General features: G+C 57.5%; 12 protein-coding genes across 12 annotated transcripts; 6 read left to right on the top strand and 6 right to left on the bottom strand.

The window, feature by feature from the left end:
- Nucleotides 1-433: 433 nt before the first annotated feature.
- Nucleotides 434-1401, top strand: E0L32_003109 (uncharacterized protein; the record flags this gene model as incomplete). The annotated part of the gene is made up of 2 exons (XM_031137373.1): nucleotides 434-724; nucleotides 799-1401. 2 exons carry the CDS (start codon nucleotides 434-436, stop codon nucleotides 1399-1401), a joined length of 894 nt encoding a protein of 297 aa, XP_030999177.1.
- A 430-nt stretch (nucleotides 1402-1831) lies between these two features.
- Nucleotides 1832-2512, bottom strand: E0L32_003108 (uncharacterized protein; the record flags this gene model as incomplete). Its single annotated transcript, XM_031137372.1, has 3 exons — nucleotides 1832-2186; nucleotides 2250-2375; nucleotides 2466-2512. 3 exons carry the CDS (start codon nucleotides 2510-2512, stop codon nucleotides 1832-1834), a joined length of 528 nt encoding a protein of 175 aa, XP_030999176.1.
- A 512-nt stretch (nucleotides 2513-3024) lies between these two features.
- Nucleotides 3025-3549, top strand: E0L32_003107 (uncharacterized protein; the record flags this gene model as incomplete). The annotated part of the gene is made up of 2 exons (XM_031137371.1): nucleotides 3025-3206; nucleotides 3303-3549. 2 exons carry the CDS (start codon nucleotides 3025-3027, stop codon nucleotides 3547-3549), a joined length of 429 nt encoding a protein of 142 aa, XP_030999175.1.
- Nucleotides 3550-4026: 477 nt separating this feature from the next.
- E0L32_003106 (uncharacterized protein) lies at nucleotides 4027-5550 on the bottom strand (the record flags this gene model as incomplete). Its single annotated transcript, XM_031137370.1, has 1 exon — nucleotides 4027-5550. The coding sequence occupies one exon, from the start codon at nucleotides 5548-5550 to the stop codon at nucleotides 4027-4029; it is 1524 nt and encodes a 507-aa protein (XP_030999174.1).
- A 1315-nt stretch (nucleotides 5551-6865) lies between these two features.
- Nucleotides 6866-9032, bottom strand: E0L32_003105 (uncharacterized protein; the record flags this gene model as incomplete). The annotated part of the gene is made up of 2 exons (XM_031137369.1): nucleotides 6866-8697; nucleotides 8759-9032. 2 exons carry the CDS (start codon nucleotides 9030-9032, stop codon nucleotides 6866-6868), a joined length of 2106 nt encoding a protein of 701 aa, XP_030999173.1.
- A 379-nt stretch (nucleotides 9033-9411) lies between these two features.
- E0L32_003104 (uncharacterized protein) lies at nucleotides 9412-10185 on the top strand (the record flags this gene model as incomplete). Its single annotated transcript, XM_031137368.1, has 2 exons — nucleotides 9412-9478; nucleotides 9560-10185. 2 exons carry the CDS (start codon nucleotides 9412-9414, stop codon nucleotides 10183-10185), a joined length of 693 nt encoding a protein of 230 aa, XP_030999172.1.
- A 304-nt stretch (nucleotides 10186-10489) lies between these two features.
- On the bottom strand, nucleotides 10490-11686 carry E0L32_003103 (uncharacterized protein; the record flags this gene model as incomplete). Its single annotated transcript, XM_031137367.1, has 1 exon — nucleotides 10490-11686. One exon carries the CDS (start codon nucleotides 11684-11686, stop codon nucleotides 10490-10492), a length of 1197 nt encoding a protein of 398 aa, XP_030999171.1.
- A 2251-nt stretch (nucleotides 11687-13937) lies between these two features.
- Nucleotides 13938-14564, top strand: E0L32_003102 (uncharacterized protein; the record flags this gene model as incomplete). Its single annotated transcript, XM_031137366.1, has 2 exons — nucleotides 13938-13991; nucleotides 14052-14564. 2 exons carry the CDS (start codon nucleotides 13938-13940, stop codon nucleotides 14562-14564), a joined length of 567 nt encoding a protein of 188 aa, XP_030999170.1.
- A 430-nt stretch (nucleotides 14565-14994) lies between these two features.
- Nucleotides 14995-17528, bottom strand: E0L32_003101 (uncharacterized protein; the record flags this gene model as incomplete). Its single annotated transcript, XM_031137365.1, has 3 exons — nucleotides 14995-16152; nucleotides 16845-17371; nucleotides 17423-17528. 3 exons carry the CDS (start codon nucleotides 17526-17528, stop codon nucleotides 14995-14997), a joined length of 1791 nt encoding a protein of 596 aa, XP_030999169.1.
- A 1081-nt stretch (nucleotides 17529-18609) lies between these two features.
- Nucleotides 18610-20686, top strand: E0L32_003100 (uncharacterized protein; the record flags this gene model as incomplete). Its single annotated transcript, XM_031137364.1, has 6 exons — nucleotides 18610-18878; nucleotides 18938-19278; nucleotides 19333-19455; nucleotides 19511-19857; nucleotides 19923-20210; nucleotides 20303-20686. 6 exons carry the CDS (start codon nucleotides 18610-18612, stop codon nucleotides 20684-20686), a joined length of 1752 nt encoding a protein of 583 aa, XP_030999168.1.
- A 411-nt stretch (nucleotides 20687-21097) lies between these two features.
- On the bottom strand, nucleotides 21098-23050 carry E0L32_003099 (uncharacterized protein; the record flags this gene model as incomplete). The annotated part of the gene is made up of 1 exon (XM_031137362.1): nucleotides 21098-23050. One exon carries the CDS (start codon nucleotides 23048-23050, stop codon nucleotides 21098-21100), a length of 1953 nt encoding a protein of 650 aa, XP_030999167.1.
- Nucleotides 23051-23384: 334 nt separating this feature from the next.
- E0L32_003098 (uncharacterized protein) lies at nucleotides 23385-25499 on the top strand (the record flags this gene model as incomplete). The annotated part of the gene is made up of 1 exon (XM_031137361.1): nucleotides 23385-25499. One exon carries the CDS (start codon nucleotides 23385-23387, stop codon nucleotides 25497-25499), a length of 2115 nt encoding a protein of 704 aa, XP_030999166.1.
- Between the last annotated feature and the right edge of the window lie 1714 nt (nucleotides 25500-27213).

The following is a 27213-nucleotide window of genomic DNA, read 5'->3' as shown; positions in this document are numbered from 1 at the left end:
AGTGGCCAGGACTGGAGAAGGTAAACAATGGTCAGAGTGGAGAGCTGCTAGCCAGCGGGCCAAGCAGAGCGCATTTCAGGTGGTCTGTGCTGCGACAAAGAGCTCGAAACTCACCAAGTGTAGCACTACTCATTGGCAGCGCCAATTCGCGATCAAACGAAAGTACCGCTACTTGCAGCCGCACCTCACTCCTTAGCTCCCCCAGTGGCCTCCAGGCTGATCCGCCTTACGACAGCCAACCTGGAGCTTCTGAAGCCTTTCTAATCCATCCACCTTCGAGAGACCCTCCAGCTCATCACCTTCCAACACGCATTCGAATCCGCCAGCGCTCTCATCCTTCTTGAGAGAACCACATAATCCTCGACCGTCACTTCGGCGTTCTGTTTCTCCTCTCTCGTCGTCCGACCTCGCCCCCTCCAACACAACCGCCAAGATGCCTCTCGAAGCGGTGATGGTTGTCGTCGACAACAGCGAGAGCAGTCGAAACGGCGATTACACACCCAACCGCTTCGATGCCCAGGCCGACGCCGTCGGCATCATCTTCCAGAGCATCATCAGCGGCAACCCAGAGTCAGCAGTCGGCCTGATGAGCATGGGTGGCAAGGGCCCCGAGGTGCTCGTGACCCTGACGACAGACCAAGGCAAGATCCTCGAGGGCCTGCACCGGACGAGGAAGATGATCCGGGGCTCGTCGCACCTGGCCACTAGCATCCAAGTCGCCAATGTGAGTCTCAAAAGCTGGCGCCCTACCCCTACGCTGTCAGCCAACAAATATACTAATCATGAACCTTTTCACAGCTCGCTCTGAAGCACCGACAGAACAAGACGCAGCGCACCCGGATAATCGTCTTTGTGTGCTCGCCCGTCACCGAAGACGAGAAGTCGCTCGTCTCCCTCGCCGGCAAGCTCAAGAAGAACAACGTCTCGGTCGACTTTGTCCTCTTTGGCGACCTCGACGACGAGACCGAGTCCAAGCTCCGCGCGTTCAACGACAAGGTCAAGGGTGGCGAGGGTAGCAACCTGGTCATCATCCCCCCGAGCGGCAAGCTTCTCAGCGACCAGCTCATCTCCACCCCGATCCTGATGGGCGAGGGTGCCGCGGCATCTGGAGGTATGGGCGGCGGCATGGGAGGTGGCGGCGGCGGCGGCGACTTTGGCGAGTTCGACTTTGACCCGTCTGTCGACCCCGAGCTGGCGCTGGCGCTGAGGATGTCCATGGAGGAGGAGAAGGCGAGGCAAGAGAAGAAGGCCAAGGAGGATGCGGAAGCGGCCGGCAAGTCTGGCCTGGAGTCTGTCAAGGAGGACGACGAGTCGACTGCGCTGCTCGATAAGGACGGACAGCCCAGCGGCAGCGGTTCCAAGGATAAGAAGGACGATGCCGACAGGATGGATACGTCGTAGTAGACTGGTACCCATCACTTGCGAGGCTCGTTATCGTCAGAGAGATTAGCATCTGTAAGACTAATAGACACGGACACTTGGTAGCAGGAGTTAACAGGGAATAATGACATCCATTGCCCAAATTTGGCAGCCTTGATTTGTAACTACGGAGAGGCCCTGAATCGTAATGAAAGTATTCATAAGTAATTTCCACGCATGAAAAGATGAAACTCCAAGAACTCCGTCACCACCATTCCTTCGTCGCCGAGATCTCCGAATACGAGGAATAGGAATGCTCAGAACACTCGCCAGACCACACTTCCTCGGCCGCCGCCGCATCATTTTCGTCAGATGCACCAGCAGCACCAGCAGCAGAGAGGAGAAAGGGCCGCCAGAACGCGCCGACGAGGCCACCGCCAACGCCGCCGCCGCCAGCGAAGCCGGATCGATGCTAGCGATTGTTGATCTCGCGGATGTACGAGCCGAGCTTGCGGTCAAACATGTCGCAGCGGATGGGCATCTCGGACTGGTAGAAGGGGTTCTTCATGACGTAGTCGGTGAAGAGCTCGTAGACGCGGCGGATGGTCACGTCGACGTTGGCCTGCGCCGTGTCGGTGAAGAGCAGGAACTTGGTGCCCGTCAGCGTGTTGAAGCACTGCAGCCGGAAGTTCTCCGTCTCCATGACCTCGAGCCCCGAGGCCGGCTCGGGCCGGTTGGGCGGCATGCCCGGCGCGACTGGGGCCAGCGCGGCGGCGGCGGCCTGCTGGCTCTTGAGGGGATTGAGACGGGCTGTGATGGCGTGGACGCTGGTGGGAGGGTTAGAAGGAGAATAAATCAGAGATAGATAAGGCCGGGAGGTATGTACATACCCATGAAAGGTGCCCGCTATGATGAGGTAGTCATTGGTGCTGAGCTTGTTGAGGCCGCCCTCATGAAAGGTGCGGTTGTATATCAGGCCGCCGGCCTTGTTGATGATGATGAGGGTAAAGACGGTCCTGCGTGAGAGTCAGCTCATCAGTTCGGGTGTAGTCATTCATGCGACTCACATTGTGGGCCTCTAGCTCATGGTTCTTTGTGAAAAAGACACTTCCCCCTTTGCGCTTCCTCTGTTTGAGATATCACAACCTCTCATGTGAGATTTGGAGGTGGGTTGGTGTTTGAAGTGGAGGACGTGGCGGCTTTTAGCGGTGTCTCTCACTGAATTGGCTTTGTTACGGCGTGGCAGTTGCAACTCTACAGCGAGCTGACGCGCTATGCATAGGGTGCCTGAATGCCGGCAGCACCTAATTTTCCGGCATGGAGCACCACAAAGACCAATTGACACTAGACGCACTAGCCTCCACACCAGATCTAAAAGAGGCTGAAAGAAACGTGCCTGGTTCTGCGCTAGGCCAACCGCACTCAACTCCCAACCAGCCAGGCAGAGGAAGCAATTCAGACAAGTTCAACCTTCCCTCTTCTCTGTCTCTCTCGCCAAACAGGACTCCAGAGAGCGCGCCAACCTCTCCTCTTCTCGCTATTTATCCGGTGGTTTGCTGTCGTGCTGTTATCCCTGCAGGCTGTTGAAGCGCTGCGTACGCCAGGGGCAATCGAGCCGCCGACTCACCTTCTCTCGACCTCCCTCCTTCTCACCCGACCGTCAGCATGCCCCAGGCGCCGACCTCGAGGCCCAAGCCGCCGCCGCCAGGCGATGAGGAGGCCGGCAACGTCCTCAAGCTCGGCGAGTTCGAGGGTGTAGAGACGCTCTCCCTCTCCGAGGCGTCGCTGGTCATCAACGCGCTCGTCGCGAAGCGGCGCAACGACCGCAAGAACGTCAACGAGACCGAGTGAGAGATAACCCGGCTCCTCTGCTGCGGGCGGACGCCATGCGCCGGTGCAGTGGGGTGTTCTTTTTGCTAACAGCGAGATTTCCCCGAAACTAGGATCCTCACCAAGACGATCGACTACCTCGACGCTTTTGCTCGGTTCAAGCAAAAGGAGAATGTCGAGGCCGTCGAGCGCTTGCTTGGCTCGCACACGGAGCTGACCAAGTTTGAGCGCGCGGCCCTGGGCTCGCTCTGCCCGGACGGCGTCGAGGAGGCCAAGACGCTGATACCCTCGCTCACGGACAAGATTGGCGACGACGACTTGCAGGAGCTGCTGGAGGAGATGGGCAAGTTGCAAGGCTAATCGTCTTTTACATACTTCGTCTTTCGACACATCTTTCGTGTACTCTCGACGATCTACATCATGGTGTCGACAAATCACACAAAGATTTACTTTTTTACGATACGGCGCAAGAAACGGGGCGGGGAGAGGGACTTGGGTGGAAGGGAAAATCGAGGCGTAAGGAACCGAGACTTGAGAGAGACCAGCATGGCACCATGGGGTCGAATCATCCGGCAAGAGGGAGTTTTCCTTTTTTTTTCTTTGAATCCCAATTTGTGTGTTTATGTTTTCTGCATGGCTGGCGTACAGGATAAACTAAAGGGCAAAGACAAAAAGACTGGAGAAACGGAAGGCGTATTTCCACACACGTCAATTTCGTATTAGAATACCCCCCCTTTTGAAGGCGAGAAGACAGAAAGAATTGACACTGAACAACAACGAGGACCCATCACTGATTTTCCCTACCAAGGCCCTCTCTCGGGTATCATTCATGTATGTCTATGCTACCATCGCTGCCTCCTCTGCAGACTTCCTGCGCGGACCCCGGATCTCCAGCTCCCGCGGCGTCGCGCGAAGCACCTTGACTGTGGTCACGGGCGCGATAGTGCCGACCTGCGAGTCGAGCTCCGAGATCTGGTTGTTAATGGCGTCGAGCTCGTACCGGGTCTGGGGGCGCGATCGCCGGCGCTGAGGAATAACGCTAGACTCGCTGGTGGTAGCGACCGCAAACGGCCCGTGAATCATGAGCGACGATGGCCCTGCAGGGGAGACGCCATCACCGCTGCTGCCGGAAGAAGCTCTCGCGAAGCTCTGACCAGTCTGGTACACGGCGGCGGCCGGAGAGTTCTGCGAGGCCGCCGACGAGCACGAGCACGTAGCTCCTCCTGCTCCTGGGGAGCTCGGGCCTGTCGCAGAGTTGTTCGGGGCCGACGCCCAGTTGGCGGACATCCCTGGGGCGTAGTTGCCTGGAGCGGACTGGCCAGGTGGAGAGACGGGCGATACGACCGCGCCGCCGCCGCCGCTGCTGCTGCGCTGCACGTGGTGGTTCTCGACAGGCGGGTACGAGGGGTGGTCGTCGGCCGAGCGCCGCGTCGGGAGCGGTGGTCTGTAGGGCCTATACACGCGTCCTGGCTGGGGAGTTGCCACCGCGGCGGTAGGAGGAGCAGCAGGAGCAGGAGCGGGCAAAGTCGCTGATCTCGGGATTTCTCGACCACCACCGCCGCCGCCTCCGGCCTCGGTAGCGGTAATTGCACGCGGCGGCAGCGGCGGTCGCCAGTGCAGGATCAGGTTGGGATCGCGCTCGAGGGGCGTCTTGAGCCTCTCCTCGGCTGCGCCCCCGTCGCTCGGCGAGTTGGGCGCGGCAGCCGCCAGGGGGCTCGCCTCGTTGCCGGGTCCAACCTGCGGCCGGTCCGTCCTCCGGTAGCGCATGACGAGCAAGGCGGCGAGGACGGCGATCAGGGTGACGAGGCCCGCGGCGCCGGCGATGATTCCGTAGATCGTGCCCGTGTCCAGGCCGGTCTTGCCCTGCTCGGCGCCGCCGTGGGAGACGAGCCCTCCTCCGGGCGTGCTCGACGGGGTAGCCACCATCGTGCTTGCGGTGGGTATGGCCGTCGAGGGAGACGACCCTGAGGAGGGCTGCGAGCTTGCTGGCGTCGTGGTGGTGCTGAAGGACGTAGTTGTTGTGGTAGATGCCGGCGTCCGGGTGGGAGAGTGGCCTGGTGTTGTGGTGATGGTTATGATCAGCGTGCCGTCGATGGTTGTGGTGCCGGGCCACCGATCGCCGACCGAGCTTGGGGGAGGGGCTGGCCCGACGGGGACGGCACCAGGGCCCATGGTGAAGCTGTCATCGATCTCAGGCCTCTTTGTGGACTGGTACTCAGCCGGGCAGCCAGTCGGGTACTTGTTTGCATCACAGGGGTCGATGAGGCAGCACCCGCTGTAGTTCTCCCTGACGCAGCTGTAGTAAATGAGGTCGCCTTTGCACTCGCCGTCGTCGCGGCTTTTGAGATTCTGGATACGCATTGCAACGGTTCTTCACACCGGCAAAGGCCACAAACGATATGAGGCCGTGAAGTGATATCGAGGCGAGGAGGGTCGGTTTGAGGATCAAAGTGAGAGAGAGAAAATGATGGCCACAACAATGGCTAAAGAGGGAGAGAAATCTCTCACAAGAGTCACCAATGAAGTGACCAGAGGTGGGCAGCCTCAAAAGAGATTTCCCTGCAAGAGCTGGAAGCCTAGAACAATTCTAGGGACTAAGGTGATTCTGAATCTGAATGGATATAAGAATGCTGCCCACAGGGCAGATGTGAATAGCAGGTGCAGCGGCGGTTCCAAGTTGTCCTCAAGTGAACCTGGGGTTGCCCTGAGTATGCTGTTTGCTTCTGGCAGGCGCTATTTTGTTATTGAGGAAATGTGAATTTTTCGGGGCAGAGATGCTGCCTTTTATCTTCACTCTCTGCCCACGCCCGAGTCACTGTCCTGCTCACAGCCAGGCCAAGCGTCATCATCTGGTGCCTCAATGTAGTGAGAGAATTGATGCTGTGAATAAAGGATCTTCCATATAGCGAGTTGTCCGACAAGCAGCTGGCAGCGAGAAGAGCAAGCTCCTCTTTCACAGGGTTGAGAAACCCCAGCATGCTTTTCAGGTCGTTCAGGAATGGATATGCTCGTACTGAGCCTGAGCACAGTGTCATCCCATCTCATGGTAGGCCATGTTATGCAGGTATCCAGGCCACATGCCACCTTGAGCATTTCATGCTGTAGTACAGCCACGAGTTCATATCAATGGACCTCACAGAGCCCTTGAGGATTCACTGCTTAGCCGTATCTTGCCTGTGGCGAAGCCGCAAAACCCCTGAGAGCGAGGGAACAATGCCTTATTACTTGTCAGTTGTCGGCTCGTTCCATGATCCGCTGGCTTGTTATATCCTGAATGGCATCTGTGCCAAGAATATATGATTTGCTATCTCATACTCAGCTCCGGGCATTGAAGTCATGGTACCCCTAAGGTCCTTCACTTCAACTCCCGGGATGCTGCAGTGAGAACTGCAATGACCATCAAGAACAAAAGCAGCTACTCAATCTGTAACACCCATCTCCGCATGGAAAGGCTCGAAATGAAATGTGCCTACCCTTGGCGAAGAGGTGAGGAATTCTAGCTCCAAGAATCAGGATTCACCTGTGATCATAATGACACAAAGATAATGGCACCAAGACACAATCGAGAAACAAAACTTCCAATCTTCCCTTCATGACATATTTGGGTATTGAGGAATAGAATCTATAAACTGCTAAGTCCGATGCAACAATCCGGCCCGATCACAAGTCATGGAATTCAAAGCTTCTCCAAAAGTAACCTTGACCCAGCATTGCCCACAGCACGCTCCTGCTTGGCGCCTTTCTTCTTGCCCTTCTTGCCCGCCTTGCTCTCAGCCTCCTTCTCGTGCGCTTCCCTCTTGGCCTTCTGCTCCGCCGTCTCCTCCGTCGCGGCCTGCTGCAGCACCTTCTTGCTCTTGCTCAGCGTCTTCTTCAACTCGGCCTTGCTGGAGAAGTCCTCGGCCTCGAGCAGCGCCAAGGGCACAAACGAACTCGGCCCCGTGGCCCACGAGACGACGTGGTCTTTGATGTGGGGGTAGAGGATGTCGGCAAACTTCAGGGGCGGGTCGACGGTGACGACCTTGCCGGCCTCCTTGTCGAAGCGGCCGCCTGCGATAAGAGTCTTGAACATCTTGCCGCCGTGAGGGGTCTGCGAGATGTGCACACGTGTATAGGTCTCGTCAGCTTCTTGGGCGACCGGCTCGCCTGCTGCGGTAGCAGCGACTGCCTCGAGTGCCTCCGACTTATCGCCACTGGCAGTCAGGAGCACATCCGTGATCATCTGGCAACCGAAGGAGGTGGAGACCAGGTCATTCGGCGACGCAGTAATGGCAGCAAGCAGCTGTGATGACGCCGCTGCGATGAGCTCCTTGCGCCTGGTCTCCGGGTCCTTCTTGCTGGTAGTCTTCCTGATCTCGTGGATCTCCTTGAGGATCTCAAGATCCTGAGCATGGCTGGCAGGGAATAGCGCCTTGGAGGGTCCCTCGAAAAGATACAGAATAGTGGTCCTGGCGTTCAGATCATTGGCACAGAAGATGATATTCTCAACTTCCTTCGCCTCATTCTTGCCGAGAATTTCGGGGAAGATGGTCTTGGAAGTAAGAACGGTGTCGTCGATCAAGTCGTAAGCAGCGAGGATGATAACGTGGCCGTACGGATCGCCGCACATTAGCTGGAACGTATCCTTGTATACCTTCAAGATCTGCTTCCGGTCCTTGGCACTGCCATAGGCAAGGAGCAGGCAGACTAACCTGGCACCAGACTTGGTAAAAGCCATGTTCTTTAGTAGGTCACCGTTCTCGTCCTCCTTGATGATCTCCATGAACTCCTTCTGCTCCGCTGTACCCTCCTTCTGGTTCAGAAAGTACTGAAGCATGGCATCGTGCAGGATGGTGAAGCCCGTCATCTTCTTCTGGATGAGCGAGTTGACCATGTCCAGCAGGTGCTTCAGGATGGGACCTCGCTTGCTCGGTTCTGCCTCCAGAATTTGTGAAAGATTGGGGCTGACTTCGCCATCCGCAGCCCCGGCGCCCTGCTTGAACAGAGAAAACTCGGGCCCGTACCATTCGCGCAGCATGATAGCTTTCTGTTGCTTCGTTGCCACGCCCCGGTAGATGTCGTCGAGAATCCAGGATGCCTCCGGGTGGTTGATGAGTTTGCGAACCTTGCCATAGAACTCGGGGATGATAATATCCCTGATTTCATTGTCGTTCTGGGTAAGCAGCTTTCCGATCAAGAACTTGGCATACCTGCTCTCGGCGAGCTGCGCATAGGTGCCCTGGAGCTCTTTGGCGATCTGCTTCCTTTGGTCAGGGGTCGAGTACTTGATGGCGGTCTGCACAGCCCGCACGGCATCGTGCTTCAGGACAAAATCCTTGATGCGACCGGTGATGATGGTGAAGAGCTCGTCAACGAGCTTCTGCCTCTCGTCCTTGGGCACATGAGACTTCCTCCTCAGCTTCTCCCACAGCTTCTTTGTCCGGGCGAGCTCGTCTGCTAGGGGCTTGGCTGCCTTGCGCTCCTGAGCTAGTTGCTTCTGCTTGGCGTGCGATTCTCTGGACGTCATTCCGGCTGGCAAAACAGTGTTAGTCTCGATGGACATCGTCTCAATGGAGGTCATGGGTGCACTTACTCCTGTCGAGGTTACCATTGTTGTCATTGCCGCCAGTCTTGGCCTTGTTGAACTTGTTCTCCTTCTGGGCATCATTCCTCTGGGATTCCAAGGCAGCGCCGCCGTCCTCGGAGTCGGAAAACCCACTGCTCTCGCCATTGTCGTCTGAGAGCTCATCCTCCAAAGGCTTCCTCTTGGAGTCAATCTTGGCCTTCTTGGGAGGCGCTTTGGAGCTGATCCTCTCGTTCGCCGAGGCCTTCCGCTTGTCGCCGGCCTTTATTCCCTTGGTAGCCATTGTATCTTGTGTGTCGGGACTTCAATGGTTAGAAAAGGAACACGAAAGGGTTACTGTATTGCACCAGGAACGGAAATCTCCCACCGACACACTAAAAGTCGTATCTATCAACTTTTTCAGATTTTTTCTTATCAGGCGGGTTTACTGCCGGGCGGTGACCACCCCACTCATCATCCTGCCATACAGGGGTCAATTCTAGAGCGGTTAAACCCCACCTTCAGGTACCTCGAGATTATTTGCGACGACAGCTTCGGGACATTGAGCACTTCGCCCGACATTTAGACATTGCAGCTACAATCCCCAGTGATTGATCCTCGACGAGCTCTGTGCATAGACTTGGGACTGTTCTCAATATTCTCCCCTGAATAGTCTGTTCACCATGGGCCGGGAAGAGCAGATCGAGGAGAGGGAAGTCCTCGACTCCATCTTCCCCGACGAAATCACAGGTATGCTTTCTTCACCTTGCTTTATGCCGCAGCTATACACCCCTACAAGAGGAATACGAATTCGTAATAACACCTACGCAGATGTCTCCGAGACCCAGTACAGGATATCAATAACCCTCGACATCCCCGACGACGAGGCCAACGAACCCCCGACCATGCTTCTCGACGTGCAGTACCCAGAGGACTACCCGGACAAGGAACCGCACCTGGACCTCCTGCCCCCGCAAAACGCCGCCTCGACGCACCCGCTCTTCAGCGTGAGCGACGACCGCGCCGAGCTGCTCGACGGCCTGCGCGAGACGGTGCAGGAGAACCTCGGCATGGCCATGGTCTTCACGCTCGTGTCGGCGCTCAAGGAGGCCGCCGAGCAGCTCATCATCTCGCGCAAGCAGGACGAGGCCAAGCGCCACGAGGAGGTCCTGCTGGCTGCCGAGCGCGAGGAGAACAAGAAGTTCCACGGCACCATGGTCACACCCGAGACGTTTGTCAAATGGCGCGAGGGCTTCCTCAAGGAGATGGAGGAGGAGCGCGCGCGGCAGGAGGAGGAGCGGCTGGCGGAGCTCAAGAAGGCGCGCATCAAGGAGCCCGTGCGGCTGACGGGCAGGCAGCTCTGGGAGCGCGGCCTGGTGGGCAAGGGCGAGGAAGACGCCGAGGACGACGGCGATGCGCCCGTGGAGGAGGTTGAGAGGCTCAAGGTCGAGGCATAACCTAGGAATTGTTGTCTGTCGGTGCGATTTTGTGGCTCGGACAAGCCGCTTATGACTGCATTGCAAGGCGTTTTGGAAAACGGTCTACGAAAGATATAGGATCGAATATATCAAATCGAGACCCCGCTGCATTTGGCAGCAAACATCTACTCTGGGATGGCTGTCCCAGATACTGCCCGCTTTTACTTTTCTCTATGTCCATCCCGAAAACTCCGTATAAATGCCTTATCGCGACAACGACGATCATTCACATCATCATGCTTGCACGAATCCGAAACCCACCCAGCAAAAGATTGAAGTGCGCTTACTCGGCCATCTCCTCATCTCCATCCCCATCCTCCTCATCTTCCCACTCATCACCATCCTCTTCGCCATCTTCCTCCTCCGGTGCCTCCCCAATCACCTTGGTAATCATATCAAGGCACTCTACCGCATGGTCCCTCAACCGGTCATCCTCATACATCTGCTGCCCAAACAACTTGAGGCACTTGCGGAACCACCGCCGCGACGACACCCAAAATTCCTCCCAATTCTTGCTACTGCTGTCGTCACCGCCCTTCTTCTCCTCCTCGGCCTTCTTGAGCGCCTCGCCGATAAGGAACAGGCCGTACCCACCGAGGTACCACACCTCGACGCTCTGGTCGTCCTCCTTGACCAGCCGCTCCACAACCTCGATCGCCTTCTCCAGCAGGCCGACCGTCATGAGCAGGCGCACGAGCGCCACGCGCATGGGGAAGGCCGGCACGGACGGGTCGTCCGGCGCCAGCGCCTGCCAGGCCTCGAGGCTGCGGCCCAGCGCCGCCCGCGCGTCGTCCTCCCTGCTCTGGCTGATGCGCACGCTCGCCACCGTCTGCCACACGTCCGCCGACTCGGGCGCCAGCATCGTCGCCTCCGTGACGAGCCCCTCGCAGGCGGCCTCGCAGTCGGCCTCCCAGCTCAGGTCCGTCATGTACACCTCGGCCACGGCGCACAGCACGTCGGCCAGCCTGCGCTTGCGGTCGGCGGCCAGGGTCTCGAGGTCGGCGCGCGAGGAGGCCACCTTGGGCGTCGTGGCCAGCTTGGCCTCGAGGCCGCGCAGCTGCGCGCGCAGCGCCTCGGCGCCGCGGTTGAACCACCGCACGCTGTCGTGCCCGCCATCCTCGCTCAGCTGCGCCAGGTACATGAACTTTTCGACCCCGCCACCGTTCTCGTCGGGCAGGGCGCCCTCTGGGTCGGCCGCCGCGGCGCGCTCGAGGAACGCCCGCGCCTGCTCTGGCTCGCCGAGCTCGAGGTGGATCTCGCCGAGCAGGGTGAGGGCGGCGCCGGCGTACGCGCCGCCGTCGCCTGTGGCCTCGAGGGCCTCGTTGGCCGCGGCCAGAGCTGCTAGGGCGTCTGCCTGCTCGAGCAAGGCGGTGGCTTCGGCGAGGAGCTGTCGAGGTGGCTTGTCTTGGGCCTTACGCGGGGCGGTATGTGAGCGAGCTTTTGACTTTGCCTTTTTGGCATTTGGTCTCCTGGGAGCCATTGTGTGAGGAATTTTTGGCGCAGCAGAAGCCGCCCTTGGATAATTGGTTGAATTTTAATGTGTAAGTAGGAGGTTTATCAATAATTCGAGGCTAGAATCGGATCACAGTATGGTGAAAGGAGAGCTGTTGCTTGGTAGTTGAAGCCAAGAGCAGGTATCGCCAGGAAATTTCTGGGCTTATCGAACCGATAAGGATTTTCACGCCATATGGTGCACCTACATTGGTCCGGTGGAATCGGATTATTGATGATAGAATCAAAATGTTCACTTTCCAATCAAAAGGAGCAATAGCTCAGTGGTAGTAGCGTGAGATTGCAGTCAGCAGCTTTCATCCCAAGGTCCATGGTTCGAATCCGTGTTGCTCCTTAATTCACTTTTTTGGACTTTTTTTTGACTGCCCGCTCAGAGCAAGCTGAGTCATCAAATTGATGCACACGATTATCAGGACCCCGCCAACACTAGAATCTCCAGTACATAACGGGAAGATCCGCCGATGATATAGAGACGAGAATGACTACTCCGGCACCCCCAGATGGCTACTCCGGCACCCCTATTAGCGCCTTGGCAAACAACATTTCTCAAAACTCAAAACAAACCAAGACACATCTCTCAACAAAATTAATACCATTAGAAAGCTCAGCTTTCAAGCTTCAAGATGATCTATTTTTTATTAAGATACCTTAGGGTTAGCAGTTAGGAGGTTAGGGTTAGTGATTAGTATTAGGGTTATAGATCGGTTTGGGTTATCTGGGATGTGGATCTTAATTGATAAGGCCCCGGTTTAGTGACTTTTGAAATGGTGGAGATTTTAGTGGTAAAAAAGGTATTTTTCTCAGGGGTGCCGGAGTAGCCATCTGGGGGTGCCGGAGTAGTCATTCTCTATAGAGACGAATGGTCGAGATCAGGATGAGAACAGTTCCTCAATTGAATCATACTTGAGTGCTTGTTCAGACTTCATTAGTGCTCGGCGGGAACAGAAAGACATGAAGCTGCCATCATGATTAATTCTGGTCTGTCGGTTTCATCAACTTCTCTCCTTCGGCCATGAGATGAATGAGCACTTCGCCAACGACGAGGTCGGCACCCTCGCGACGAGATTGTATTCCATTGATGGTCACGCATAGTCGCCCCTTTTAGACGCATCAAATGTCGTGTATGTAGGGTCTAGATGATCTTCTCTGCAGAGAGAACGAGAACAGACTGAGCAATGACATCAAACCCAGAACAACACCTGCATTTCTACACATCCCGTCCCGCTCTCAGGTTCAGAGCCCTGCCAACCTGGAAGCAGTGCTGCGCACAGTGTCTTAATCACCGCTAACGGACCGACAGCGATGTTGATGACTGTTCTGCAACTGAGCTTGTTTCGCCGCCGTGTATGCGGGTGGAGCCCGGCGTTTCTGACCGTGGTCACAATCCTCGAGGCGAGGCTGCTTGGCCTTGGCAACTCACGGACCAACTCTGTTTTCTCTGCTTTGGCGAGAGGTAAGCTTGATACTTTATTGCAATGACGCTGTTTCGAAAGCACAACCTGGTTTGGTATCGGCACTTCACTGTCGATCTTGCTACACCTCCTCAGGTGCTGATCGTCTTGGCGTGCGTGGGCGCCTCGCGCGCCGCGCTGTCTGGATGAGCCTTGTCTTGTTGGTTCATGCGAACCGCTCGTCGAAGATCATAACGCGCGTCCCTGTTCCCCAGTCTTCTTCTGACAGATAACCGGGATGCAGGCGTGCAAGGTCTAGACCGTTCACGAGCTCGTAGGTCTCAGCTCTGCCAAGCCAGTCCACACAGCCCAGTCTTGAAACGGCCATACTTGGATCAACCTGTCTTTGTCGTGCTATTCTTGTCTATTGACACGACGGATCGACACATGGGCTGTCCCCGTCATGTATGGCATCAACATCCCACTACTTGCTCATCAGAGGATGTGGGAAGGCTGGAAGACTGGAGTTGTGCTACTGGTGGGATCCTCCTGCCATGCATGATGGACATTAAATATTTAAGAGCTGGTGGGAGACGCTCCATGATCTCTGGATCGACTGCTCTTCATCTCGGGAGATCTCCAGAACCTCTTTCTTCATTTCATTCCAAGTGACGCTCGCAGGTCGAGGCTCCTACGTTGTATTAACTCATATTTTCTTTCCTATCTTGGTTTCTTCTCAACCACAAGCGTTTTACCTACTTGTGAATAAGCAGGCCCAACATATCAAAGAAAACCGAGAAACAGAAGAACTATACAACCCGCCCAAACATGAAGCTCACCCCAATCGTCTTCCTCACCCTCGCCGCCTCGGCCGTGGCCCAGGTAAGACAAAACCAACAACCAACAACCCTCGTACAGAAGTGTGCTAACCCCATAAACCAGGACTTCGCTCCCCCAGATTACGTAGGCTACGCAGAGATAGCCGTCCGCACATCCCACCACGGCGGCAACAAGGGCAACTCCACCCGCGGCAACACCGGCGGCGGCGGCGGTAACAGGGGCAACAGGGGCAACTCGACCACCACCCCCGGAGGCAACAGGGGCGGCAACACCGGCGGCGCTACCAGGGGTAACTCGACCACGACGCCCGGCGGCACTACCGGAGGCAACAGGGGCGGCAACTCGACCACCGGCGGCGGCGGCAACAGGGGCGGCGGCAACACCGGCGGCAATTCGACGCGTGGTGGTGGTGGTGGTGGTGGCGCTGGTGGGAACCGGGGAGGCGGCAGCGCGACGGCGAGCACCAGCGCGACCCGGACGGGCGCCCCGGGCTCGACGGCGACGCCGAGCGGCGCGCCCGTGCGCAGCGCGGCGATGGGCTTTGTCAACTCCAATGCCGGCGGGGCTGTCCTGTCGGTGCTGGGCCTGGGCGTCATGTGTGCCGTGATGCTGTGATAAGAGATATCAGAACGGGAGACCACACAGGCATATTTCGACAAGGTTGTGCTAGTACAAAGGCTGGCGGACGGTGAAAAGTCCGGTAGGTTCTTTTATTTCAGACACCAGACCGGATTGAACAAAAGATTCGAGACTCGACGAGGATTGCGCCAAGGGAGGGAGAGACGGGATTCGGGCAAAACAGTGTGCATTCAACACGCTTTATTACTTAAACAACTTATGAAGACCAAGCTACCAAGACAGAAATGTAATTTCAAAATGGGATATCACAAACAATCCTCGCGCTCCTCTTTAGGCGCCGCCCCTCCAGATCATCGTACATTCTTAGAAGATTCTCCGTGATATGCATATCCCACGTACTGATCGTCGCTGTATGTATGCTCTCGTTTCACCATATTCAATCGTCATAGCTTGTCCGCATGTTTGGTCATCTTAGTACTGCTAGAGTGGCAAGCAGAGGAACAGCCAGAGACAACCAGCCAAGTGGCGCTTTGATAGAGCCCTCACTGGCTCCGAAGGGAGTCGTGTCCGTCGGGTCTGTCTTGGTGTTCTTGGTCGATGTTGACTTCTGCGCGTCCGTCTTGGCAGCAGCCTTGCTGGTGACCGCTACTTCCAACGTAGTAGAGGGCGTCGCCGCGGCTTTAGAAGAGGTCGTTGCCGTATCTGCATCCTCACTGGTTGACGCGGGCCCGTTCGTGGAGGACTGCGCAGCGGAACTGACGGAAGACCTGGCGGGTGAGGCCGAGGACTGTGCAGCCTGTGCGCTACTCGTGGATGGCAACCTCAGAATGGCCGTGGAGGCCATCTGCGCCGTCTGCAACGTAGCTGAAGTCGAGGGCGTGTCTGCAGCAGCAGAGGAGGCGCCGGCCGCCAGCTGGTCGGCAAGCCGCTGGGCGGACTGGATCTTGGCGGATGGGATGGGCAAGCTCTCTTGCGCGCAGTCGGTCACCATGATGGCCAGGAAGTCGATCTTGGCGGTAGCGATCTGGCTGGTGCAGTGCTTGGACATGCAGGTGACGACGGCCTCGAGGAGGTTTCCCCGTGCGGCCTTGCACATGCACTGCGGATCATTCGTGCCACATCCGGAGCCGCCGACGCAATCGTTCACACAGCCAGGAAAGATGAATTCACCGCCAGCGCGAGCTTGTACTTGATGCGCCGGAGCCCCCTGACGATCTGCGGCTTGCGCCAGAGGAGAGAAGAATAGCAGAACAGCGAGAAGGAGCTGCTGAAGAGGTAACGAGGTCGCCATGCTTGACTGGCGAGTCTTGAGGTAGTATGGGATGGGTGAAGTTTGATCTGGATGCTGCGACTTGCAGCAGCCAGGTGCTGAGCAGGCAGATAGACACTCAGGTAGACACTCAACGTGCCCAGTGTATGACGTTCGTGTGCCCTGCCAAAGTTCCACAAAGCCGAAAATGCCGTTTCGTGGGTTTCCTGTAGACAAAGCGATTTGTCGCACTGCGATCTGAAGCCTCGTCGTCGTCGTCGTCTTGAATGTGATAGAGAACGAGGCACTGCTCGCATCCGCGGGGTTTTGCCAGCAAAAGAAAGAAGGGACGAGCAGAAAGATGACAACAGAGATCTTTTTGCAAAAGGGATGAATTGAATGTGCAGGCCAAGAGACCCCTTCGCGAGAGGGATTGGGCGAGCAGACATCGTTACCTTTTTGAGCGTGCCCTTGGGTGAAGGGGGAGGCCGGATTACTGGGCCTGCATTCCAATGCTAGGGATTGACTGACGATCATGTGGCTGGAGGCATTGCATGTCTACACATGGCCGCTTCGTGCCGCATCGCTTCCGAAAGTGGCTCGAGGAGGGTGCTGTTGTTGTTTACCTTTTCCTCTTCATTGTATGTAGTTCATTTGAAAGGCCATAATGCCCTGGCCTCGTCGACGATGTCAATGAGGATGAAGCAGGGATGAGAAGCAGCTTGTCGGCGCTCCTTCCAATGGCGTTTTTAGGTACCAAAATACTTCTTGACAGCTGGCGTCCCCACAGAGCTGGGCAGCTGAACTGCTGTTTCTAGTGGACGTTAGGTGCCCCAAAATCCGACTAGAGAGCAGCCCAACCGGCCACTACCAGAAACTCTCAACATGTCGATTGATACGGAATGCGCTTCAGCCACACCTAGACACTTCTTCTCATTCGATCCAAGACATCCTCAAACATGCAAAAACGGCCATGTCATCCCCATACCTCAATTTTCATCACCCTCTAGTGGATACTATTGGCTGCTGCTCGCGCCCGAAGCAGACAAGTGCAGCTTCAATCTAACAATCTCGGCCCCTCCTGCCAGCCCGCAAACAGAATAGCCCGCCCTCTGGTAGAAGGACACCGCTGGCAGGTTGCTCAGGTACGCCTCGACCGTCAGGACGCACTCGCTCCGCCCTCGTGCGCGAGTCTCGCTCAGCGCGTGCTCCTTGGCGGCTTCGTTGAGTGCAAGCGCAACGCCCATTCGCCGTGCCTCGGGCAGCGTCCAGATGCCGTTAATCATGAACAGCAATGGGTCCTCCTTGTCGCTGTACTCCTTGGACGGCTTCCTCAAGACCATGGGCAGGTAGCCCTCGTCGTCCTCGGGAGGCGGCAGCGGTCCCCTGACGCAGACCGACGAAAGGATGTCGCGGCTGTTCTCTGGCGTGTCGCGGACAGCAACAAAGAATGCATTGACAGGGTTGGCCAGCCGTGACAGCCAGACGCTGTCGTCGAATGCGAGTTCTCGCGCGAGTGTCGAACCGAAAGCTGAGAGAAGTTGGCTTGTGTCAGCGTCTCCATGCTGCCTGTCTGTGCTCTTGAAACCAGCCACTGGGACGCACTGCAGTGCTACACCATGAGCCAACAGTGTTTCAGACTTACACCCTGGGTTCACGCGGAGTGCCATGAGCCTAAAATTCTTGTACTTGTCCAGGTAGAATGCCTGCCCCTGTTCGTCGCGTGGTATGACTTCAATATGCCACTGCATCGCGCAAAAGTCTGGCGTCTCTGAAGGGCGATTGTGTGCACAGTCTGAGCATGCCGTTGACCATTCCCCGAGAACACGCTCGAGCTCGAATGCCAATTTGCCGTTTGTGCCATGGCGGATGGGATTGTTCTAGCCGTCGTCTTGCGCGGCCCTTATTATACCTTTCGGAGATGAGCGTTCTGAGTCACCAAGTCAATTGAGGTGACAACGTCCCCCATATCGCGTCGCAAGATAGGCGTTGAGTCAACATCGGGGACGCAAATTTGGACGGGAGCATGTGGGTACTTGTATCCGAGTTTCCCATCCCCCTCGACCTGCTTGTCCGTTCTCCTCGAGATGTTTTCTTTGACCACGATCTCGGTCTCCGACATAGCACCGTTGCCAAGTCATGACCTGCACTCAACTTAGCGTCCCGGCCCACTGAACAAGCTGTGCCTCGCGAGTTGCGATCAAGTGAGTGGTGCCATGCGAAAACGTGTAAGCCGCTGTATGCTTGTGTTTCTGCAAGGACTACGAATAGGCCGTCCGTATCGTCTGTCAATACCTAGGTAGCCAGCACCAAGTGTAGAGTCAGTGTAGCCGTTCGGCTCTCCGGCCCCGCCACTGCGCTTCTGGATGAAAGACCTCTCTTTCATTTGCTGAACTGATGAGCCAACTCATGACATCTGGGGAATCACAGCCAGCCATGGAGACTTTTTGGCCCCCACAGGCGCGCTTACAGGGAGGTTAAAACGGGTGTCCCCTAGCGTTCAGCTGCCTGGGGGTGACCAGTGATGTTTCTCTTGGCCAGCAGGGGTTGTACACGGAGCAGCCAGTCAGCGAAGAGGGCGTCTCGTCTCGGAGAAGGCGTCAAGAGGAAATGACGGCGAAAGCATCTCGCTGCCACAGCCTTGCGCAGATGCGCACCGATTTCATAAGGGGGCGCAGCATCTTTGAGCCGCAGGATACGCCTTGTTGCCTTCTTTTCTCTCTCTCTGCTATAAAACCTGTTGGTTCGTTGGTTGTGTGTAGTTATTTGGATGCATCACACGGACCTGAGATACCCCATTGAGCAAAGGCTGTCTTGCAACACCAGACGGATATGGCAAACCCGGCACAGCTCCAGCCTGCAGCGCCTCCTGCGGCGCCTACGCTGACTGAAGACATGCTGCGCAAGAGGTTCCTTGACTTTGACAATACCGAGGTCTATGAAGACGTCAAGGTGCATGGCGCGAACGAGCACGCCCGGAACTTTGTCGTCCAGTTTGGGCCGCAGAAGGCCGAGATCGCCACGGACCTGGACGCCAGCGAGATCGAGTTCTACATTGACAAGGCTCGCTCACGCGAGGAGGACCCGCCTATCCGCTGGATGTAAGTACTCTTGGATCACCATGGGCTCGACTTTGACGACAGTCATTGACATTCCACAGTAATATCTGGAACCCTGGAAAGCAAATGGAGGCCGTAAGCCTCTTGGCAGATAGATATGGCTTCTCCGCACGCCTGAAGATGAGCATCGTGATGTGGGACATGATGAAAGACAACCGTCCCAAGGCACCCGAACCAACACACCGGCTTGGTAGACCGTCTTTCTCAAGAAGTCGGCGAGACTTGGAGCAGGGTGCAAATGGCGCTGTCCAGCAACCTGAACAGAAAGAACAGAACAAGATGGCGGAGATGCTGATGAGCCGTACAACGGAGGAAGACGCGGCAACGTTTCATCTCATGCAGAGTTCCCTCAACTATACTTCCATCGATCCAGACCAAGCTTGTAAGGCGAATTGCCCACAGTCTGCCAGACATTCCCAGCTAACGATCGACACAGTCATCTGCCTTGGAGCAAACTGGCTGCACCAGCGGCCGAAGTTCACGGCCAAGGGTCACGAGAAGAAGGAAGGAAGCCTTGTCCCACCCAAGCACTGGTCCTGGTTCGTTCTCTGCAATGATAGTGCGTCGCAACGTCTGAGTGAGGGCTACGAGAACACATGCTGATTCGATGGCAGATACTGTCATATCCTTCCACGAAGCTGCCACCTACGACGCGGTACCTGAAGGCGAAAGCATTCATCAGTGGCGAAAAGACGAGCTCAAATACATGAGATCAAACACCCTCAAAGTCCTCAAACAGCTGTCCAAAAACGCTTCACAGAAAGAGAAGATCGCCTTCACCCAGCTCAGCAACGTCCGCTTCTCTCTGCGGGACGACGCCGATAACCCGGCGGCGCTCGGGGTCGAAGGATCGAGCAACCTGTTCTACTATCTATTCGAGGACTACTCGGCGGCTGTAGATATTGTCAACAGCTCCAAGAAGACCTTGGAATCTCTGAGGAAGGTCGTCCTCAGTGACCATGTGAGTAGCTTGAGGGTTCCTCTTGCCTCGCAAAAGTCGAATGAGTTTCTGACTCTCTCGTGAAGCAGCGACAGCATGATACCAAGGGGATCATCAACAAGATCTATACCCTGAAGCGAGAACTGTCCCAGCTCAAGCAGCTCTTCGCGAGCTACAAGACCCTCATCGAGCGACTCTTGGCCGAGTTTGACCTCAACGGCGATGCCAAAGGAGACGGCAACAGAGGAGATGCCAAGGGGAGACTGTCAAAGAAGGCTAGAGACCGCTTCGAACGGCTCAAGGACCGCATCCAGTCTCTGATGCTCGACGCCATCCAAGAGGCCCTCGGCGAGCAGCAATCTCTGCAAGAAACTGTACGTTTCTATCCCGCAGTTGCTCTGAAACGCACCCACCCCCCTTTTTCTACCTCGATGAATTCAACGTTACTAACACCCCTCCGCCGCAGTGGTTCAACCTCACCCGCGAGCGCGACTCCCGCGCCACCGCCCGCCTGACCCGCAGCGCCACCCTGCTCGCCAAGCTGTCCGTCCTCTTCCTGCCCGTGACCTTCATGACGAGCTACTTCTCCGTCGAGATCCCGCACCTCATGGACAACTACACGCCCCGGACCTACTGGGTCAGCTTCGCCGTCATCGCCTCCGTCTCCTTCGTCGCGCTCTTCTTCTTCGGCCGCGTGCTCGAGCTGCTGACCGACGGCTTCGAGGAGATGGCCGAGCGGGCGCGGCGCTGGCTCGTCGAGCGCATGTGCTGGCCCGGGTCGCGGGCCCACCGGGAGGCGCGGAGGGCCGAGGCCGAGGAGGAGAGGGAGCTTGATGGGTGGAAGATTTAGAGACAGTTGGAGAGTTGTTTTTTATTGGGGGGATTCATGGCATAGGAAACGACATGGGTATTGGTTTTAAAGAGGGCTTGATATGACTCAAAGGGGGAGATCGGTGATGGGATACACATTCCTTCAATAGATAGATATGGTGCTTCTTGCTTTGGTAGAGCTTAATGACGACTAATGATCAACACTCTGTTCTGACAAGCGCGATATCTCCCGAATCACTCGAACATAGTATTTGTAAATACATCAGTAACAATTTCCATGGTGTGTAAATCTCAAGACTCCCAAAAAATGCTATATAGGGGGAATGCCAGACAATCTCCCTTTTTAGAAAACCCCCCCCTTCTTGGACGCCAAGTGCTGAAATATTCCCACATTGATGATATTACAACGTCAATCTGAACCACCTGCCTTCTACTTGGCAGACTTGGTCGCGCCAGTGTCGACCCTCTTGCTCGGCGGCAGATCCGGCTTCTTGAACACGCCGCCATTACTACTACTGATGCCACCGCCACCGCCACCAGCCTGCGTGAAAGTGCCGCCCTTGAACCACCTGTCCTCCTCGGCCTTCCTCTTGCGGTTGAGCTCGGCCCGCATGCTGGGGTCGACCAGCTCCAGCCCTTGCACGGGCGTGAACGAGAGCGAAGACATGGTGCCCCCGTTGCCGACCGTCGTGCCGACGCCCGACGCCCGCAGCCCCTTGCCCCGCAGGTCGAGGTTCCCCGCCGCCGCCTGCCCGAACCCGCGCAGCGAGCTCGCCGCGCCGCCGCCGCCGCCGCCGACCGAGGACGCGATGCCGCCCCACCCTTTGCTCTTCTGGCTCAGCCGCGCGCGCGTGCGCTGGTCGATCTGCGCGCCGCGAATGCGCCCGTCCTGCGCGGCGCCGATCATGCCCATCCCGGCCGTCGAGTCGCCCGTGCCGTACCCGACCTCCTTCTCCTCCTTCCCAAAGGCCATGCGGTTCTGCGCCTTGCGCAGCTCCGTCATGGCGACGGCCTCCTTGGCCTTGCGGGCGCGGCGGCCGCCGCGCTTGCGCGCCGGCTTGTCGTCCGGGGCGGGCAGGGCGCGCTGGCCCTTGTTCAGCGGCTTCTCCTGCAGCTTGTCGAGGCGCTCGAGGCAGGCCTCGCGCAGCTCCTCGCCCTCGCGGCCGTCGGGGGAGGAGTGGATGCGGTCGACGCGGGCGGCGAGGATGAGCTTGGCCGAGACGATGCGCATGGCCTGCTTCTTCATGTCGGCGGGCACGCCGCGGATGATGGGCGACTGGTAGAGAAACCCCTGCTGGCGGATGCCGATGTTGGTGGCCAGGGCGCCGGCGCCGGCGTTGCGCTTGGAGCCCCAGGCGGCGATGTTGCAGGCGGGCGTCTTGCAGAGGCCCGTGAGGCCGCCCGCCGCGTTGAGGAGCTGGGCCGCCGTCAGCGACCCGATCAGGGCTGTGAGGTTCGGGGCGAAGATGTTCATCCGGGACTGGACGTATTCCGTCAGGGTCTTCTTGGCCTTGTCGAGCTTGATGATCATCTGGCAGCCCAGGACGACCCTGTCGAGCTCCTCCTGCGGCATCTCCTGGCCTCTTGTCGTGATGGCGCTCGTGGTGACGATCATCAGAGTTGGCCTGTCGAGGACTGCTTCGAGTGAGACCCCTAGCGGGTTGTCTTTGGACTGTGGCATCTTCTTCATGGTCTCCGAGTCCATGGGGCCGTTGCCCAGGATCGCCACGGCCTTTGCATACTCGAGCGGGTTCGTGATGAGGGTCTCGAGCTCCGGGAACCGTGTCGAGTAGTGGTCTCTGATCCACTTGTGCACCAGCACGATCTCGCTGTCTATGGATGTTGACAGGCCGTTCGACTGGGTCAGGAGGTGGTATTCGGGGTGGTCCTCGACGTTGCCGATGTTTGCTGTTTGCGCCTCGAGGGGCTGCGCTTTGTATTGTGCGATTTTCTGTAGAATCCGGGCCATATTGTCAGGGCTGTTGCGCGTAACAGGAGATGTAAACACTTCATCCCGCAGAGAGCACCTCTCGGTAGCTTGTATGGGAAGCGGGGATGTACTAACCTCTAGGACGGGGTCCAGAGTCTTCATGAGATTTGCGACGCTGCGGACGTCGCTGACGCCGCCGAGCTGCATCTTCTCGACCTTGGCCTTGGTGTCCTCGGCGTCTTCTGACCGGTCTATGCCGCCCATCTCTTCGTCTTCGTCTGAGCTCGCCAGGTCCCCCGCGTCCATCTCGACGTCGCCGTTGGCGCCATCTCCCAGGCCCATGAGATCGGCGCCCTCCTCGTCGCCGAACACGTCCTCATCCTCGCGCTTGTCTCCGGCCTCGGAGCCGGAGTCTTCGAAGTCCTGTAGCAGCTCGTCTACGAGGGTCGACATGGTGACGGTGTTTTGCGTTGACGAGGTACGTCGTGGTTGGTTTGTCGCGTCGCAGTGTCGAAGCTGGCAAGGAAAAGCGACAAGAGAGGTACCGCAGCCTAGGCGCAAAATAAAAGTGACAGCTAAATCCACCGTATCATTGATAGTGCTAAATGCGGACTAGCGGGTTTTTTTTTTTGGTGAATATTGATAGCAGATAACGACTGGCGCACAGACCATCCAAGACTCTAGCCACCAAAAAGTCGAAGTTGACGCTCAGACTTGCGCCAAACAGTTCAAAACTCCCGAACCCCAGGCTTGGTCCCAAGTGTCAAACAAACAACACAAAGCAACCATGGAGTCGAGGGGACCCCCGAGGGTCAAGAACAAGGCGGCCGCGCCGGTGCAGATCTCGGCCGAGCAGCTGCTGCGCGAGGCCGTCGACCGGCAGGAGGTCGCGCTCGAGGCGCCCTCGCAGCGGTTCGCCGACCTCGAGGAGCTGCACGAGTACCAGGGCCGCAAGCGGCGCGAGTACGAGGACTACGTGCGGCGCAACCGCGTCTCGCTCAAGAACTGGCTGCAGTACGCCCAGTTCGAGCTCGACCAGAAGGAGTTTGCGCGCGCGCGCTCCGTCTTTGAGCGCGCGCTCGACGTCCACCCCAACAACGTCCAGCTCTGGATCCGCTACGTCGAGGCCGAGATCAAGAACCGCAACATCAACCATGCGCGCAACCTGCTCGACCGCGCGGTCACCCGCCTGCCCCGTGTCGACAAGCTGTGGTACAAGTTTGTCTTTGTCGAGGAGATGCTCGGCAACGTGCCCGGCACGCGCCAGGTCTTCGACCGCTGGATGCAGTGGCAGCCCGACGAGGCCGCCTGGGGCGCGTACATCCGCATGGAGAGGAGATACGGCGAGGTGGAGAGGGCGAGAGAGATCTACCGCGCGTTCACCACGATCCACCCCGAGCCCAGGAATTGGATCAAGTGGGCCAGGTTCGAGGAGGAAGAGGGCACCAGCGACCTGGTGAGGGAGGTGTTCCAGACGGCCATCGAATCGCTGGGCGACGACCTGGTCGAGGAGAAGCTCTTCATCGCCTACGCCCGCTACGAGGCCAAGCTCAAGGACTACGACCGCGCCAGGGCCATCTACAAGTTCGGCTTGGACAACCTGCCGCGGTCCAAGTCTATGGTGCTGCACAAGGAGTACACGACGTTCGAGAAGCAGTTCGGCGACCAGGAAGGCGTCGAAGACGTCGTCTTGTCGAAGCGGAGGAGGCATTATGAGGAGCAGGTCAAGGAGAACCCCAAGAACTACGACATATGGTTCGACTACGCGCGCCTCGAGGAGACGTCGGGCAACGCCGACCGCATCCGCGACGTCTACGAGAAGGCCGTGGCGCAGATCCCGCCCACGCAAGAGAAGCGGCACTGGAGGCGGTACATCTACCTCTGGGTGTTCTACGCCATCTGGGAGGAGACGGAGGCCAGGAACCCCGAGCGCGCGCGCCAGATCTACGACACGTGCCTCGGCCTGGTCCCGCACAAGAAGTTCACCTTCGCCAAGGTCTGGCTGCACAAGGCCTTGTTCGAGGTGCGGCAGGGCCAGCTGACCGCGGCGCGCAAGACGCTCGGGCGCGCCATCGGCATGTGCCCCAAGGACCGCATCTTCCGGGGGTACATCGAGCTGGAGCAGAAGCTGTACGAGTTTGAGCGGTGCCGCACGCTCTACGAGAAGCACGTCATCTACAACCCGGCCAACTGCGACACGTGGATCCGGTGGGCCGAGCTGGAGCGCGGGCTCGACGACCTCGACCGCGCGCGCGCCATCCTCGACATGGGCGTCGCGCAGCCCGTGCTCGACATGCCCGAGATGGTGTGGAAGGCCTACATCGACTTTGAGGAGGAGGAGGGCGAGTACGAGAAGACGCGCGAGCTGTACGAGCGCCTGCTCGAGAAGGCCAACCACCCCAAGGTGTGGATCAGCTACGCGCAGTTCGAGATCAACATCCCCGAGGAGGAAGCCGGGGAGGAGCAGGAGGAGGAGGAGGAGGAGGAGGAGGCGCCGGTCAGCGAGGAGGCCAAGGCCCGCGCGCGGCGCGTGTTCGAGCGGGCGCACCAGGTCTTCAAGGACCGCGAGGCCAAGGCGGAGCGCGTGGCGATCCTCAACGCGTGGCTGGCGTTTGAGAAGACGCACGGCGGCGCCGGGGACGTGGACCGCGTCCAGAGGCAGATGCCGCGCAAGACCAAGAAGAAGCGCCGGCTCGAGGACGACACGTGGGAGGAGTACGTCGACTACGTCTTCCCCGCCGACGACCAGTCGACCAAGAACCTGTCGAACCTGCTGGCCATGGCGCAGGCCTGGAAGCAGACGGGCGGCAACATTGCCGGAGGAGGAGGAGGAGGGGGAGGCGATGGCGATGGCGATGGCGATGGCGATGGCGATGGCGATGGCGATGGCGCGGCGGAATAGGTCTAGTCATGATCTGTTGTATGCCGTTTGGTACTATTGGGCGGTTTTGCCAGAAGAAAAAAGAAATGTGCCAATGTATTCGTACCCGGGTCCTGCGGAGTCCAGAGCGAGAGGAAAGAATGGAACTCAGGGCTTCAAACTGGTGCACAAGCTCCCACGCCGTGTGGAAGTGCTGGTCTGTGCTCTCTTCTCCTGCATGCATGATAAGGGTGATCCGAGCTGGCCTGCATAGACTCACCCTTCCGGCTGTCGCGCACCATGCATCCCTTGCAGGATGGAAGGGGGGCCTGCTGTGAACAACCACCTGACGATGAGTTATAGTGCAGAGTAGGCAACTATGGGCACACCTTGCAAGAGCCGGTTCCCGAAGCCCTTTCACACCGCCATTCCCTGGAGCCAGTATTCCCGGCTCTGAAGAGCAGATGGAAGCCCGAAGGGGGGACCGGTCGTGCTTTAGCATGGTGACGTATCGCAGAGTTCTGTTTGGTCACGGCACACAAGATGGACTCACCGACCCGAGCGCTTCCGGCCAGTCCATCAATATCAATATACACATTGGACGTACTCCGATCTCTTCCACACACACGCAGGGGGGTCTCATTAACTCTGATAGTGACGTTTGGCGTGTAACTGGAGCCAAGAATGCTAAGCTTTTTCCCACACCATGTCTCGCCGGATGCGGATCGTATCGTTCCCCCCTCCTTGGCAGGCCATGACACTCGGCCGCCCCCCCCCCTTCTTTTCTAGACCACATTCTCTTTTCTCTCCGTCAGTGGCTGGGCTCTCTTGTTACCTCCGTGGTTCAGATTTCGGCACTTGTACTGCAGCTAGCTACACACATCACAAATCGCTTTTCAATAGGCACGGAAGCCACCGTTCGAGTGGCTGGGAATGTGCACTAAACCGTGAAGAAACGGGCGCCATGACATCATGACCCGCCCAAGAAATCGGGAACGGGGTGCACGAGAAAAGAAAAACGGTCAGGACTTTGCACAAAACCAGACGACAAATGATCCGGGCGTTTGTTGATACTATTGGTACGGACGATAGCTCACCAAGACAAAACGGGCGTTCTGGATTCCATCCCATCTCTCTGTCTGCTTGTCTACTTGTCTGTCCGTCCGTCCGTCCGTCTACAAAACAAGTCTGAGCGTACATAATCTGCCAGTGGCCGGCCGGCCGCACGCACATTACGTACGCAAATCCCCTCCGAATGCAAGAAAGTAAGGGCACTACTGCACGGCACGAAGCACAAGTTGCGTCGAGAGGGGAGCTTCCCCGTTGCAAGGGGGCACGTATTCATTCCTGCATATCATTGACTAATGGCCATAACTATGCCCACAGGACGCACACCCCTCCCTCTCTTTCCCTCTCGTCAACGACTTATTTCCCTTCTGTACCGTCGTCATCACTTACAGACAACACTGCAGTAGCCTACTGCAGCCCCAACATCCCGGTCTATATCAAACATCACCCCCCGAGACCGTAACGCCATTCCCGTCTGCAAATTGCCGTCCACCCGGACGGACAGCATTTTGCACCGTTTAACGTCTCATACTTCCCTTTCTACCCTGCAGTCCTTAGCTGAGTGGACACACGTAGGTAGCGCAAGAGGGGGGGCCAGCCAGTCACGGACAGAGCGAGACGGCGGGCGTCTCCCCAAGGAGGATAACAAAAGAACCCAACTCTGATTTCTAGCTCTCCTCCCTCCTCG

This window comes from Thyridium curvatum (assembly GCF_004353045.1).
Source record: "Thyridium curvatum strain D216 chromosome Unknown NODE_13_length_580902_cov_83.771903, whole genome shotgun sequence".
NCBI lineage: Eukaryota > Fungi > Ascomycota > Sordariomycetes > Thyridiales > Thyridiaceae > Thyridium > Thyridium curvatum.
Note: the sequence above shows the minus strand (reverse complement) of the source record. Positions and strands in the feature narration are given on the sequence as shown.